Below are 17,043 nucleotides of genomic sequence, written 5' to 3' on the forward strand. Positions count from 1 at the left end.
CTTTTTTGCGGAACGAGTATCCACCTTCTACCATTCTCAAAAGGGTGCTTGGCGGTGTGACTAATCATCGGCCGACCTAGAAGACGTGCCCATCTCAGAAATCTCTTGGCCCGCACTTGATTGGGCCCCATTGAAGAGGCTGCCGCGAATCGTACTCGCCCACCAACCAAGCTAAGCAATGATGGGTAATTTGTAAAATTTTAAATCAATATTAACCTATAATTATAATTTAAAGGTTTAATAAATTTAGCTCTTTCAAATTATGATTTTATTTTCAAGAAATTGAATGAGCGACCAAATAGATTTAAAAAGTGTTTTCAATATGAAAAGCTTCAAACATTCTTAATATTTTAAAATGGTATCAAAATACAGAGTTATGGCTTTAACGCTTATAGCATCTCAGAACCTCAAATTAATAATAAAATTCATTACGGAGCTAATCAGGTTATATGAACTTATAAAGCTCTTGAACATGAATTGCTCTAATACCACCAATTAGTTATGCACTTGCTTAATCGCAATTGCAGAAGCCATTTTATATTGGACTGCTCCTTACTTTCATAAGACAGCTTGTTTCCCGTTCTTTACTTCATATTTTACCCCTTAGTTCTGTGGTTTTCATCCTCTGAAGGATGTAGGAATTCAACATGGTATCAGAGTGCTCAGGTTGATTTTTTTTTTTCTTTTTTATCTCTGTATGGCATCATGGTTGGCTCTTCTTCAACTACTTCGATTCAAACCCTTATCGAAAAATATATAATAGAATGCAAAGCTTATAATTTTTATTTAATGATTATAATGCAATATAAGTATTTGTTTAGAATTTTATCTTATATATTGTTATTTTCTTATGTGTTTGGCCTTCAAGGAACCCAAATCAACCCGTTGAAGCATATTTAAAAGTTTCAAGGCATTTATTAGACCAAACAATATCCAAATCTAAATCAAACATTTGAAGCATATTTAAAAGTTTCAAGGTATTAATTAGACCAAACGATCTCCGAATATCGCATGTTTACAATCAAATAGTGGCTTTATGAGATAAGTCTAACAAGCCTAAGATCATTTGATAATGATATTATTAAGACACTCAATTATTGGACAAATAATAGACGATGGAGGATATCAATAGATATCATTTGATAGAGTATTTTGGATTACAAGAAAATTTATCAAAATAGTAGCTCCTCTCATGAAAAAATTAATTAGGGCTCCATTTTCTACTTGAGGGGGAATTTGATAGTTGAAAGAGCTAAATAACTCTATTATATTTCCTAGCGATCACCATCAATAATCACTGTTATTGTCTCCTGACTTACATCATCATACTCTTACCACGTATACTAACATATAACTACGTTATTGGACTTCCATTGTCTTCATGTGGACATTCCATTTATAAAATCCTTACAACAAAAATAAGAGAATTATTTTTAATTTGTGCAAGCTCGTGTTCTTCAATTATGGAGAAGACTAGATTCTTATTCCTATAATTATATAGTGGATTATTACAACTAGGTCAGACCCTCTGATTTTTCCATGAATTTTCCACATAAAAAAAATTATTGTCTTTAAAACTTCTAATGTGTGAATGTTTCCATTCATTTAAAAAACCTATTATAAACACAAGATATATCCATATTCTATAATTGTAAGAAACACTATATATAGAATTTATTATGAATGTGTTCTAACAAATTACAACTATAAATAACAAACCGAAAAAAATATTACCAATCTTAAACACTTAAATCAATCTATCCCACCTATTATAAATTCCATATGGAAAAGTAAAACACTAAAAATTAATCTATAAATTATAAAATTTTGACCCAAAAGCCAAAACACTTTAATAAAAAAGATGCTTTGCAATACCCTAATTAGAAATATATGAATTTACTTTATTTTAATTTTTTAATTAAGTGGCCTAGCGTCACAACGCTTAGAACTAGTGCCATAGTGTTGCATGTTAAATACATAATTTCTATAGAATAGAGACTCAAGCGTCACAACAGTATTTTCTGGTGCCACTGTGCTACAGAGCACAGTGCCACTATATTATAGTTCAAACAATAATTCAATTTTTTAACACCTTTGATATTTTTGTGTTGTTACACTTAGTTTAGTAAATCTTAACCCAATTTTAATCTAATAAGCTTTAGGGTACACCACTAAATCTTTTTCAAAACAAAATTGGGAATGCCATAAATCATTTCACCTAAATTACACTATGAACCTCATAGTTTAGTAAGTCAGTGAACTCACACATTTCCCTTACATAGCCCAATTGGTTAAGTTTTTTGTCTTCATAGTGTGCCTTTAGATGGTTTCACATTACACTACCCTTAACTAAGCCCTATGACAATTCAAGATGACTTTGGAGAACCCAAGGGAAAATGATCTTACTTTGACCAATTAGGTATTTATGTCTATAATATTCTTATAATACAATATATACATTATTATACTAATTTCATATCATTTGTTTGTTCAAACCTAAAATGACCTCCAATAATTTAAAGTTTGATGGGATAATGCAAATTTTATCTTATCTTCAACAAATATCAAATAATTTTAATGGTTTCAATATCAATATTGGTACTTTGTACTATCAATATTAACATTATACATTAATATAAAGCTGAAAGCCTAACTTTATGGTTTGAAGTACTTTCATCAATAGCATTTTTACATCATTACCGTTGTAATAAATTTTGATAATAATTACCTCCCCATAGAAACAGAATTGGAGTTTCAAAATAAGGTTAAAATTTTTTAGTCATATTCTCTTGAAATAGAGATAGTCAACCCTCTTTAAAGACCAAGATCATAGCTCCATCATAAAAATTGAAAATCTTGGGTCTTACCCACAACTCTACCTATAAGATAATTCGATACTAATGACAAAAAGATACTAATGCTTGTAAATAAAAGACTATTTTGCCCATGCATGACAATGTTGAATCTCTTTTAGGAGGTGAAACCAAAACTTATAAAAAAGAATTTGAGATATATGAAATTTTTCCACAAATCAGAAGGAAAAAATTCATTACTCTTGGGGGAGGAACACTATAACATGTATGAGGGATATGCAACATATATCATGGATATTATTTTGCTAGAGACACTGAAGGGAAAATTACACAATATATACAATATCAATATAGTAAAAAACCTCTCATAAAAGAAAGAATTGGAGCTTACAAAGAGGAGAGGATAAAAAAAGTTTTCCCCTATGAGGGGCATTTATATTTGAAAGGAAGAGAGAGGAAAGTTACAAATTTTTGTGATTTTTCTACAAAAAAAAGGGAGAAAAAACATTCAAAAACATGAAAAACTATAAAAAAAATGTTTTAAAAAATGTAAAAACATTCTAAACTTTATTTTTTATAAGAAAAGAGTCATGTGCCTATGAAAGAGGTGCAAATGACACCTTTGTTTATGAGGCAATGCACCCTTTATGCCAACAGGGGCTTGCGAGTTTGGTGTCACTAATAAATGATGGTTGGTCGTTCAAGCTAGCTCGGCCTAATATTAGCCAAATTTTGGGCTTGAATAAGTTTATTTAAATATTTTTGGGGTCCTTGAGACTAGTTTTTGGCATCTTAGACTAAATTTAAATACTTTTGGATCTTAAACAAATGTCTTTACGATAAATATTAAACAGATTTGAAGAATTCAGAAGTTAAAATTTTCAATAATTTTTGCTCCAGTAGACATACCAGTTTCTTGAATTGTTGAAGTTATAATTAATGAGATTTTACATAATTTATATCATCAAAGAGAGGTTCATGTTGATGTTTAGAGAGTGATTGGGTTTCATGATTTTTTCGAAATGATACTTTTGGGCTGTAATGTTTTCCGAATATTTAAGAATTAAAATCATGAACATCCAAACTTTGATTTCAACAAACTTATAGTTAATGTAAATGTCTCGGCAAAACAAACATATCGACACCTTGAGTGATCCAATTTGAGTTCAAATGAACTCAAATCAAGCATTTGAAGCATATTTAAAAGTTTCAAGGCATTAATTAGACCAAACGATATCCAAATCTAAATCAAAGCATTTGAAGCATATTTAGAAGTTTCAAGGCATCAATTAGACCAAACGATCTCCAAATCTCACATGCTTATAATTAAATAGTGGCTTGATGAAACAAGCCTAACAAGCCTCAGATCATTTGATTATCATATTATTAAGAGACTCAAATATTGGATAAATTATATACAATGGAGGAGATCAATGTATATACTTTGATAGAGTATTTTGGGTTATAAGAAAATTTATCAAAAATTTATCAAAATACTCCTCTCAACAAAAAAATAATTAGGGCTTCATTTTCTACTTGAGGGAGAATTTGATAGTTGATATCGCCAAAGAGCTCTATTATATTTTGTAGCAATCACCATCAATAATCACAGCTATTGTCTCCAGGCTTCCTTCATTCTACTATTGTCACTTGACTACTAACATATAACCACATATTGGACTTTCATTGTCTTCCCACGGACATTCAATTTATATAATTCCTACAACAAAAATAATAGAATTATTTTTAATTTGTGCAAGCTCGTGTTCTTCAATTATGGAGAAGACTAGATTCTTTTACCTATAATTATATAGTGGATTATTACAACTAGGCCAGACCCTATGATTTCTCCCCTTCTTAGATTTTCCACGTAAAAAAATTGTCTTTAATTAAAATTTCTAAATGTGTGCATGTTTCCATTCATTAAAAAAACCTATATAAACACAAGATTGATGACCTCTAATATCCATATTCTATAAATGGTAAGAAACACTATATATAGATTCTATTATGAAGGTGATCTATCAAATTGCTACTATAAATAACAAAACAAAAAAAATTATTACCAATCTTAAACACTTAAATCAATCTATCCCACCTATTATAAATTCCATATGGTAAATTAAAACACTAAAAATTAATCTATAAATTATAAAATTTTGACCCAAAAGCCAAAATACTTTAATAAAAAAGATGCTTTACTTTTGCAATAACCTAATTAGAAACTTATGAATTTATTTTATTTTAAAATAATTAATTAAACCAAACAATTTTTTGTAAAATAGAAAAGTTTGAAAATAAAAAATAAAATAAAATAAAGTAGTATATTCAATTCAATATTAGCATGAATTAATATTTAATTCACAATTAATCTATTCAAGTCGATATTAGCCTAACAACATATTATTTAAACACCAATTATTCTATGATTATATGTTAACTTCTTAGGTTAAATATAATATATATGATATATATAATTGATCAAAATCATATTTAGTTAATATTTGAAATCATAATGATCTTAGTTTGAAATTATAATTAATAATTTAGTAAACATAATAAATACATATCCTTAATTTAATATGCTTAATTAAATGATAATTTAAATATTAATGATAATCATGAATGGTCATAATTAAATCTTAATTACTTTTGCATTGGCCATTTATCAATTAATTATCATTTTAATACTAAGAATTATAAGTAAATATTAAATGAATGATTTTTTTTTAAATGAAGAATAAAAATTCTATTTTGTTAAAATATGATTTTACTATTCACTTATTATTATTGATTAACTAAAAAACATAGAACAACTATCTGCTTGTGGAAATATTGGGATATCATTTCATCATGTCCGTCCAATTATCCCAAAATGTGATATCCACCGTCGAAGCCTGGTCTTTCGTCCCTTGCTTTTCCGTTTCCGAACGAGCTCATTTAGTCCCTTCATCTCCCACTCTTCGCAATCCGTTCAAATCAAATCCAGCTCTCTTCTTTTTCCATTCTTTTTGCTCCTCTCGTCAGTTTCTGCCTCTCCGCTTCATTCGATTCTTCGAGCAGCCGTGGAATGCGGGAGTAGTCAGATTTTAATCTACTTATTTTCATGGTGAGTTTGACAATGAATTCTCCAATACCTTTACATTTGATGAATATTTTCTCCAGGGTAATCATGATATGTGTCATTCTAAAGTTTTCTATGTTGAATCTGACTTTGCGAATTAAGTTCAAGTTGGATGAGAGTGATTGCTCTGGGGAATGGAATTAGGGTTTCTCTTTATAATAAAGTGTTTGACCTACTGACTCTTTTGGCGATTTTGACAATGAATTCTCAACTGCGTTTCCTTTTTCTTATGATTCTGTCGTGGTTCTTCTCTTCTTGGGAAATCTATTTTCATTTTGAAGTTGCGAATCGATTTCAAGTTGGTTGAGTGCGGATTGTTCTGGGGAGAGGTTGTAAGTTTTCTTTTTCGTAGATATTATTATAGTAGAACTAACCTTGCCCTTGGTTTTTTGACATGTCCATTGGTGGGAAGTGCTGGTACTGGACTTGTGGATGGGAGCGCTAGTTGATGAGGATGGGGTGGGTAGGAGGTCAACTGAGAATGGTGAGCCGGACGGCATTGTAGCTTCCAATCCTGTGGTTTACCAGCTTGTTCGGGTAAGTTGTTGCTTAAATTGCTTAGCTTGGTTTATCTTTGTTTAGTTTACTTAGGGATAGTTCACCTCATCACCTGCAATTTGGTTTTACTGTTCTTGCTTGAAAACAATGATGGAGTTTGTGAGGACACCTTACATATTGATTCTTCAAGCCGTGCTGTAATTGAAAGTTTTTTTAAACACAGCAATTATAACTACTTAAGGTGATTTTATTGCTGGAGTATTTGATAGAAACTACGATTTAGAACTTCTAATTAATTACTCAGATGAGCATTGATGGCTACTGTGTTAGCTTATTTCACTTATTAGTTTGTTTTGTGTGGTTCATGCATGTTATGGTAGTCAGAAACATAAAATTTTGAATGCTGGTGTGAACTGTCCCTATTGTGTCAATATTGTGATTTCAATGTTAGGCTTCTGGTCTGTTTTTGGGAGTTTGATCGAGTCTGATAAGAAAGGTTTTTTAAACCCAAGCTAGAGATAATACTAGTCTGACACTAAACCCATCCAAATGCAATTTCATCTCACTTCGATTCCAATAACTTCTTGTCGTATACCCTTCATTTGCAGCTGCTCTCAATTACTTGCATTCTTATCAATTTCTTGTTGGGATGCCCTCAATTACTCTATTCGATGTCACTAAAGGTGTAAACGAGTCGAGTCGAGTCGAGTCTTGTTTAGTTCTCACTGAGCTCGAGCTCAACTCGAGCTAGTTTATTAAGGTCGAGCTTAACTCTTTAAAAAATTTACAAGCTTGAGCTAGGCTTGATTGCTTGAGCTCTTTTGGAAAGCTCGAGATTGACTCGATTTTTGAGCTCAATTTCTTAATTTTAAATAAAAAAATAAATTTTTTAAAGATTTTTTTTAAATATTAAAATATGTTATATAATATTAATTTAAACTAATTTTTAAATATATTTTAATTTAATTGACCAACTTAATGAGCTTTTGAGTTGAGCTAGATTGAGCTCGAGCTCGAGCTCGTTTAATATACGATCTCAAGTATAGGCTCGAATTTGAACTCATGATTCGATAAGCTCGACTCATGAGCTCGTTAATGAGTTGAGCTCGAGTCGGCTAGAGATCCGGCTCGGCTTACACCCCTGTATGCTACTATATTGCTTGTCTTCCTTGAACTCATTTATCTCCATTATTCTTATCTCGTGTGTCACACCTCTGGTTTGGAAGGCGGTACAGCACAACAACACGAGATGTGATGAAGAGATATGAAACTCGTTTTGTGCTCAACAACAACAACAACAACAACAAGCCTTTATCCCACTACGTGGGGTCGGCTACATGAATCCTTTTTTGTTTTGAACTCACAAAAAGAAAATTCAAATACAAATAATATAAGCAAAATGCATAAGAGAACATAAAGTAATCTCATATTTTATTGCATTAATATAAATTATAACAAGAGTACACAATGAAGTGGGAACAATAACATTTGAAAAGAGAAATTGAAAGAAACAATTGCAAAACCAAAACTATCCAAACCTAATGGAAATAAAGTAGACTATTGTAAAAGTTTAAAATACTAAATTAGATTTTATTGTTGATAAGCCTACTTTTGTGGCGATGGTCCACTATGCACTCCTGTAGATTCCATGTAAGAAAGATTCACAAATGTATAAATTAAACATGCCATATGTTTTAGGACTAATTTTAATATGATGATGTTCATGACAAGCGTGTATGACAAACTGGAGTCAATATAAATCTATTCTAATATACTCACATACAACCTTACTAGGTATCATTATAACTCTCAAAATATAGCACATCAATGATCAATCATTAATCATGTTTAATTTATATTTGCTTATATATTTATAGTAGGTTATCATGACAACTTGAAATCGAATAGGAAAATACCAACGTCAGGAAATTCAATAATTTTCTAAAGAGTCATAGGCTGGCTAGTATCTAATAGAGTTTTATTAAGCTAAAAAATACTGCACATAGGCATGCAATCTATATGTTTTTCATAAGCAAGTTACAATAGATATTATATGGTAATGTGACAATTGTTAGGTTTATGATCAATATGATTTGTAGAAATAAGATTAAGACTTATTGCTTTTAGTAGAAATTTGTGCATGAAAAATATATCTATATAGACTATATTATATGAATCAATTCAATCTACAGAAGTTTATGCAATAATAAATCAAGGTAAATCTATTCATGTAAATATATTATTTTTACGAGCATATGCATAATAAATAACTAGAGTAAAAAGGAAGGATTGATAATCCTATAAAATATTTAGGAATCTATTACAAAAATCAATGATAGTGCCCCTAATATAGAAGGATATGTTTATCTTCAAATATACAATAGTTGCTTACTTCTAAGCGAGCAGTATGAAACTCTGAGTCTATTTGAATGATGCCAAGTGAAACTCAACTTGAATGCCTATAAAATATTTAGGAATCTATAACAAAAATCAATGATAACGTGCCCTAATATAGAAGGGTATATTTATCTTGAAATATATATTAGTTGCATTTCTAAGCGAGCAGCATGAGGATCCGAGTCTGTTTGAATGATGCCGGGTGAAACTCAACTCGAATGCCTTATACAAAGTGTACTTCAATTGATTACTTAAAATGCAAATAAAGACATTAGAAACTTAGTGTAAGTGGATCAGGCACATCCTAAATAATTATAATTATCCCACTATTGAGCTTAATAAATTATTGTTATTGCAAGGATTTGATTTATCTTATGAACTAAAACGTGATTTCTTCCAATCTATTATACAACATCTAAATAATATTAACATCTAGGTTGACTAAAATTATAACTTAGTCTACAAAAAATTACCTAGAAGTCAAACATAAATAGCTATGATTATCAAGGGATGAAACCATTAATATTAAACTTAATATATAATAACCCATCCTAAAGTTTATTAATAAGGTATAAATTTAATATTAGCATTATTAGTTGTAAATATAAAATTTCAATTGGAGTTACAATAAAAGAATAATAAAAGAAGGAAAAAATACCATAAGCTTTTCAATGCTTGATGATGATGAACCAAAGGAGTTCCTATGGAGAGAAAAGTGCTCTTCTGAGAATGTTGCGCTAAAAAGTGCATTATAAACTCATAAGACACGGAAGATTGAGAACATAAAGAACGAAAATGAGGAAAACTTGCTGTTGGCTTATTATTAAAATAAGAAGATGAAGATTAGCTTATTCAGATGGAGGATGGAAGCCTTCGATTAGCCTACAAGTTAGTGTTCTCCATTGGTATCTATGAGGGAGAAATTGGTAGGAAAGAGCTTGGTGGCTGTGAAGGAAGAAACGGGAGAAGAGTTACGATGCCCTATCCTATGCTCATAAATATGAATCTATGGTGGTGAAGAGGTTCGAGATTTTGAACAAAGATTGTGGTTATGGTAGGAGTAATGATTGCACAAATTGTGCATCGGAATGGGCGAGACCTCATGTGAAGTTTTTGAGCGATTAGGGGGTTGAGGTTTTAAAGTTGCTACATGGAGGTATGAGGTTGTGTGGTTTGATTCGATTTGAGGTTGGGTTCGGTTCATAGTCATTACAATTTACATACTACCCGTTAAAAGAATTTAATCACTAGATTCATATCTTACTTTTCATATAACGGCGCTTAATTTTTGATAATTTCTTCTTCAATCTCCCAAGTTGCTTTTCAGTCTAACTGGTACTTTCAAAGTTCTTTGACTGTTGAACCTCATGCTCTAAAATGCGTTCCTTTTCTTCTTCATAACTTAACTCTTCTTAAATCAATAATATCTCAAATTAAATAATATGAGAATCATAATGAACACAGCGTTGAAGAAAAGAGACGTAAAAAATACTGTGCATTCATGCACATCTCAAAGCAGGGGGCCTATCAATATGAAACTCTGTTAACTCTCTCTTGATCACCTCGAATGGTCTAATGAAGCGGGGCTGAAGCTTTCCAACTCAACTTATGGTCGAAATCTTGAGAAAATATGATCTCCATTTTTTTTCTTTGGGAACTGGGGTATCTACCCGCTGCCACCTTCCATAGGAGGCGTATGGTGGCCTAACTAATCCCTTGGCGAGCCTACCAACAGGCAGCCTCATAGGTGCAAGACCTGCAGTTATTTTCTCCCCATTTAAGAGGTTGCGCCGCATGAGAGGTGAATCGAACATGGGTTGGGGGGGTTCCCAACCATGCTCACCCACCAACCCAGCTAAGCCTGATGGGGTTTGATCTCCAACTTTGAATTCAATTTCTTTATGTTTAGGGTCAATGTATCTTCTCTAACACTCAAGATTTGAACGTAATTTTTCTTGAATTTGATGAATCATCTCGGTAACTTGATCAATAGTTCATGCCTTAGAGTTTCCTCTCACGCACCTCAAACCAATGCATAATAGGTCTGCATTTCTTTCCATAAAGAGCCTCATATGGTGCTATGTTGATGGTAGCTTGAAAAATATTGTTGGAGATAAACCCTACAAGGGAAATGTATGCCTCCCAGCTGCCTCTAATGTCAAGAATATAAGCTTTCAATAAGTTTTCTATTATCTAAATGGCACACGTTGACTAACCGTCTATTTGGCGATGAAATACAGTGCTAAAATTTATCTCGTACCCTAAGATTCTTGTATTTTTTCTACAATCTTGAAATGAATCTTCCATCTCGATTTGACATGATAACACTTCAAATTTCATGCAATTGAATAATTTTATCCATGTAGATCTTTGCTGGTTTCTGCGCCAAATAATTCTATTTGATTGGTAGAAAATGAATGGTTTTAATTAGTTTATCAATTACAATCCAAGTTGCATTGTGATCTTCTTTTGATTTTGGCAAGCCAATGGTAAAATCTATTGCAATCTTCGCCTACTTTCATTCTGGAGTAGAAAGAGGCTGCAACAGATCTATAGGTCTATTATGTTCAACCTTAACCATATGATGAGTCAAACACTTGGTTTGAAATCTGCCACATCATTCTTCTTACCATGTCACAAGAAAGGTTTCGTGAGATCTTGATATATTTTTGCTCCCAAGATGAATATAATACATGTAGAGTGTGTTTTCTAAAGTATCTACTATTGAAGTCCCATATGATCTGGACTACATGGTTGATTTTTAAATTTCAATGGACCTATTTGATTAATAATGAACTTGGGTTTCAATTCATATTGAACTTGCTCTCTAAGCATTGCAAGTCAATGTCTTCCATCTAAGATGCACAAATTTGATCAACAATTATGGGATGTATAGTCATCTAATATATAATATAATTACCTCATGGAGGTATTATACTATTATATCAACTTGCACAAGTCAAAGATTTTTTTCTTAAATCATTTGCAACCATATTAGCTTTATTTGGTGGTATTAAATCTATAAATCATAGTCCTTCACTAGCTTAAGCCAATATCCTATCTCAAGTTCAACTCCTCTTGAGTAAAAAGATACTTCAAACTCTTATGATAAGTGAAAATGCCATAATAAACACCGTAAAGGCAGTGTTTCAGAAGTTTCATTTAAAAATAAATGCGGCTAGATTTCTATACGTATCTGATTGACGACTATCCTTAATTGAAAGTTCTCTCTTGTGAACGGGAGGGGTAATTAACTATAAGGGCTTGCGCCTATAGGAAACCAGAACTCAGATCATAAAGTCCTCGCAAAATGAGGGCGAAATCTCTGGGTAGTGTCTTATCTACAAACCCATTTGTCTTCCAAAATTTACCTCGAAACTTATTCAGTTAAAACTCTCTCGCCGAATAAAAGAAAAGCGGGCGGAGGCCAGGGCCGAATTTTTGGAGCCCACATGTGCCTTGAGCTATTTATAAGAATAATCTATCACTCTTCCATGATGAAGCATCACTATAAATTTGAAATCCATCCATGCCAGGATGAATGGTAAGGATAGCAGTCAACACCAAACAATTTTTGAACTTTTGAAGACTATTCAAAAGCATCAAACCATATAAATTAATGGACTTTTGAGATCAGCAATATAGCAATATTTGAAAAGTCTTCCACAAATTGTCTATATTAGTCAACTAGTTCAAGAAAATTACGAATCTCTGTGACTCTGCTTGGCTTCGGCCAATCCATTATTGCTTTTACCTTGGTAGGTTCCAGTGGACCTGTTCAGCCAATACAAGCCAGATTGGCTTACGAACAACAGAGGCGAAACGCTCCGCCTCCTGCATGTAGATCAAACTGCCAATTCAAAAAGAGTAGTTTTGGTAGGATTTTTGATAAATTTTAGGAGGGAAATTGAATGTAGGGATTGTTAAGATATTTCCTTTTGAAATGCTTGCATTATTTATTTATTTTTTAAATTTTTTAAATTTTTCTTTCTATTTTTTTTAATTGTATGCATTAAATAGTTTGTTTTCTTAGGTTAGGGCATCTTGAATTTGACTGAAATTTGATATATCTTAGATTTATGTTTTTTTTTGGGCTCAAGCGGCGTCTAGAGATTTGGGAGAGATAGATCCTCCTCTCGAATAGAGGATCAATTGTATCTTGTTATTTTTCGTTTCCCTTTCATCAAATAATACAAATTATCTAATGTTTTCATGATTTTGTGCGGATTTTTGTGGAGAATTCTCGCTGTTTTCCGAAGACTGATAGGAAATACTTTAGATCTATAAGTGTTTTCTATCAAATTGGCATCAGAGCAGATTTTGGGACTGTTTTGGGCATTTTTTCTGTGAAAACCAGCAACTGTTTTTCAGCCATAAAAAGGGCTATTTGCTATTTGCAAGGGTCGAATTCCATATTTTTGAGTCTATAAAGATCCGAATATTGATGGAGGTCAGGAAACTGCATGCGTGGGAGGAACGCCTCGAAGTGGAGATCGGACAAATGAAATATGAAATTTTAGATCTACAAAGTTAAGTTTCAGATTTAATGAAAGACATTTCAGCCATCCACGAGAAGATAGATGAGAATTTTTTCAGCTTGGGGGAGATGCTAAAGAAAGTCCTCGAGGGCCAAACCAAAATATCGCCGTCGGAGGGTAGGGAAGGTGCCAACAACGAGGGAGATGGGAAAATCCCTAAGCCAATCAGGCAAATGAGACATCAGGAGGTGGAGACTTGAAAGGGAGAAGAGAGAATATCTCTCATAGAGCTTATTCTTAGGGAGGAGATAGGTAGAGGATATGAGGAGAGTCATAAGGAGGTAGGGCAAGAATGAAGATGTGCTGTTTTGGAGAGGAGAGGGACAAGTTTGGAAAGAAAAATGGGTAATTATGACCAAGGGGGGTTGAATTTGAAAGGGGAGGGGTTTGTTATGATCCAAGGGGTGCTGAATTTGAGAAGAGAAGATGAGAATTTGATGAAAAGCTGGGGTATGAACGAAGAAGAGACTATTTGGATACTTGGGGGGAACCACCCCCGGGGAAGGGTAAATTATGAAGGGAACAAAGGGAACGAAGACGATCTGAGGGTGAGGAAACTGAAGATGTCTATCTTTGAGGGAGAAGATGCACATGGGTGGATCTGCAAGGTGGAAATGTACTTTATTGTCAATAGGTTGACGGAGGAGGAAAAGCTGATGATAGCCGGGATGTGCTTGGAAGGGAAAGCTTTAGCATGACACCAATAGAGGGATACGAGATGACCAATAAGGACCTAGAGGGAGTTTAAGGACTACCTATTGGAACATTTTCAAACCAGCAGGGGAGGAGACTTCTACGAGCAGTTTCTTCACCTTGATACTGGATGGTTTAGTGGAGTATTGGGAGAGATTCGAGTACCTTATTAGTCGATTGGACCGCATTCCTGAGACAGTGCTAAAGGCAAATTTCATGAAGGGACTAACGTCAGAGATCCGGGCAGCGGTTAGAGTAATGAGGCCTCGTGATTTGGGAGAGGCTATGGATCTTGCTCAATTTGTAGAGGATCAGAGACACCTGGAGAGAGATACGGGAGGCAACAACTCATGAGGTCCAAACAAAAGGCCCACCACCTTTCTTGCACCAAAGGAGCTGACATTGGGTACTCTTCAGGAGACTTTGAAGGAGAAGACTGTAGGAGTAAGACCGGGTGACAACTTTAAGAAGTTCACAGAAACGAAATTGCAGGAGAAAAAGGGCGAAGTGGCTCTGTTTCAAATGTGATGAGAGGTATACGCCAGGGGCACATGTGTAATGACAAAATTCTTTAGGTTCTTACCGTTTGTGATGAAAAAGCAATGGAGGAGGGTGCCGTCTTTCCACCTTGCGGACAAGATGAATCTTTGGGTGGGGAGTATTGTTAGACCGGTCCATTAGTTCGGTTCAGCAGGTCCATACCAGACCAGCTTATGACAACAAAGGCAGAACTCTCCGCCTCTTGCATGCCGATCAAATCACCAAATCAAAAAGAGCAGTTTTGGAAGGATTTTTGATGAAGTTTAGGAGGCAAATTGAATGTAGGGACTGTTTAGAGATTTCCTTTTGAATTGTATGCATTAAATAGTTTGTTTTCCTAGAGTTAGGGCATCTTGAATTTGGCTGAAATTTGAGATATCTTAGATTTAGGTTTTCTTTTGGGCTCTAGCAGCGTCTAAAGATTTGGGAGCGGTAGATCCACCTCTCGAATAGAGGATCAATTGTATATTGCTATTTTCCGTTTCCCTTTCTTCAAAAAATACAAATTATCTACTGTTTTCATGGTTTTGTGCTGATTTTTGTGGAGAATTCTTGCTATTTTCCGAAGACTGATAGGAAATGCTTTAGATCTACAAGAGTTTCCTATCAAAATTTCAACCAATTGATAATATATCCAAGAAATGCCACCTTCCAAAATAAAAAATTACACTTAGAGTATTTTGCATAGAGCTTTGTCTCTAGGAGGGTGTTCAATGCCTCTTTAAGATGTTGGGCATGCTCTTCTTTGCTCTTGGCGTAGATCAAAATGTCATAAATGTATATGATCATGGAATTCTCTGAACAAGATTTGAAATCTCTATTCTTTAGATTCATGAAAGTGATAGAAGCATTAGTTAAACTAAATGATATTACTAAAAATTTAGAATGATTATATTGAGATTGAAAGACAATCTTAGACATATTATCATTCTTTAGTTTTAATTGTTGGTATCTAAAATGAGCGTGGATCTTGGTAAACACAGAAGAACTATGTAAGTGGTAAAACAAATCATCTATGTGTTAGATGATACTTGTTCTTCACTGTTACCTTGTTCAACTTTCTGTAGTCGATATACAATCTCATACTTCTACCTCTATCAATTATTTGAAAGAGTTCCACCGATCTACAAGCCACTGCACACATACATACAATTTACATATATTTTAATTAGGAAGTTATAACAGTATTATATGGTCAATATGATAGTTAGTTTTATAATAAATATTATTTGTAGAAATAGAAATAACGTGCATGAAAAATAGATCTTATATTATAGGCATCAATTCAGTATATAGTAATTTGTGCGATAATAAATCAAGATAAATCTATTTATTCTACTAATTGTTTCATTTTGAGCATAAAAGGTGTCATTATGAGCTTATGCATGATAAATAATTAGAGTATAAAGACAGGATTGACAACCTTACAAAATATTTAGGAATTTATTACAAAAATCAAGGATAATGCTCCTAACAAAGAAGCGTAAGTTTGCCCTTCAATAAATAATAATTACTTACCTCTAAGTGAGTAGCACGAAACTCTAAGTCTATTTGAGATTTAATCAATGGTGCCAAGTAGAACTGAACTTGAATGCCCTATACAATATGGAATTCAATTGATTATCATAATGCAAATAAAAGCATATAAAACTAAGTGTCAGTAGATTGGATGCATCTTAAAAATTATAACTTATCCCACCATTGAGCTTAATCAATTAGTATTATTGCAATGATTCAATCTATCTTATGAACCAAATCATGATTTCTTCTGAACTATTATCAAACACCTAAATAACATCTAGGCTAACTAAAAAGTATAAGTTAGTCAGCAAAAAAATAACTCCCGAGTCAAACAGAAATAATTATGATTGTCAAAGGATGAAACCATTTATATTAAAGTTATTTTATAACCTATCCCAAAGTTTATTAAAATAAGTTCTAAATTTAATATTAACATTAGCTAGTCGTAAATATAAATTTTTGGTTTTAAGTTACTAGAAAGAATAGATAATGAGTAAGAAGTTATCACAAGCTCTCAAATGTTTGACGATGATGAACCTAATAAGTCCTAAGGAGAGGAAAGTGCTCTTTTGAGGATGCTGCTAATACAAAGAGCATTAGAGACTTAAAAGACAAGGAAGATAAAGAAAAGAAAAAAAGGGAGGAGGAAAACTTGTGTGTTTGGCTTATTATTGAAAGAAAAGGAAGAAATGTTTGCTACGAGGAAGGAAGGAAGGAAGGAAGGAAGCCCTTATTTAACCCTTGATTAAGAAGGAAGAAATGATCAGTTGGTCTCCTCTACAATTTCTATGAGGGAGAACCTGAGAGGAAGACATTGGTAGGAAAGAGCTTGGCGGCTACTAAGGAAGAAACATGAGAACAATTGCGATGCCTTAGCATTTGCTCTTCATAAATAAAAATATTGGTGGTGTAGAGGTGG

At 33.0% G+C, this 17,043-nt stretch overlaps 1 protein-coding gene across 10 annotated transcripts in view; it reads left to right on the forward strand.

The window, feature by feature from the left end:
- The first annotated feature begins 5,681 nt into the window (after positions 1–5,681).
- Positions 5,682–17,043, forward strand: part of LOC110110710 — a 34,183-nt gene continuing 22,821 nt past the window's right edge. For 2 of the 10 annotated variants that reach the window (XM_020842311.2, XM_020842309.2), the window contains exon 1: positions 6,412–6,474. Coding sequence is in view for 7 of the 10 variants with exons in the window: in XM_028699333.1 (XP_028555166.1) it covers positions 6,370–6,474 (105 nt within the window). In the remaining 3 variants the exon portion in view is untranslated. Of the gene's footprint in view, positions 5,923–6,321; positions 6,475–17,043 lie in introns of those variants that run through there. The other 8 variants (XM_028699333.1, XM_028699334.1, XM_028699332.1 and 5 more) reach the window with 8 other exon arrangements.

Source organism: Dendrobium catenatum, unplaced genomic scaffold (assembly GCF_001605985.2).
Source record: "Dendrobium catenatum unplaced genomic scaffold, ASM160598v2 fragScaff_scaffold_1250, whole genome shotgun sequence".
NCBI lineage: Eukaryota > Viridiplantae > Streptophyta > Magnoliopsida > Asparagales > Orchidaceae > Dendrobium > Dendrobium catenatum.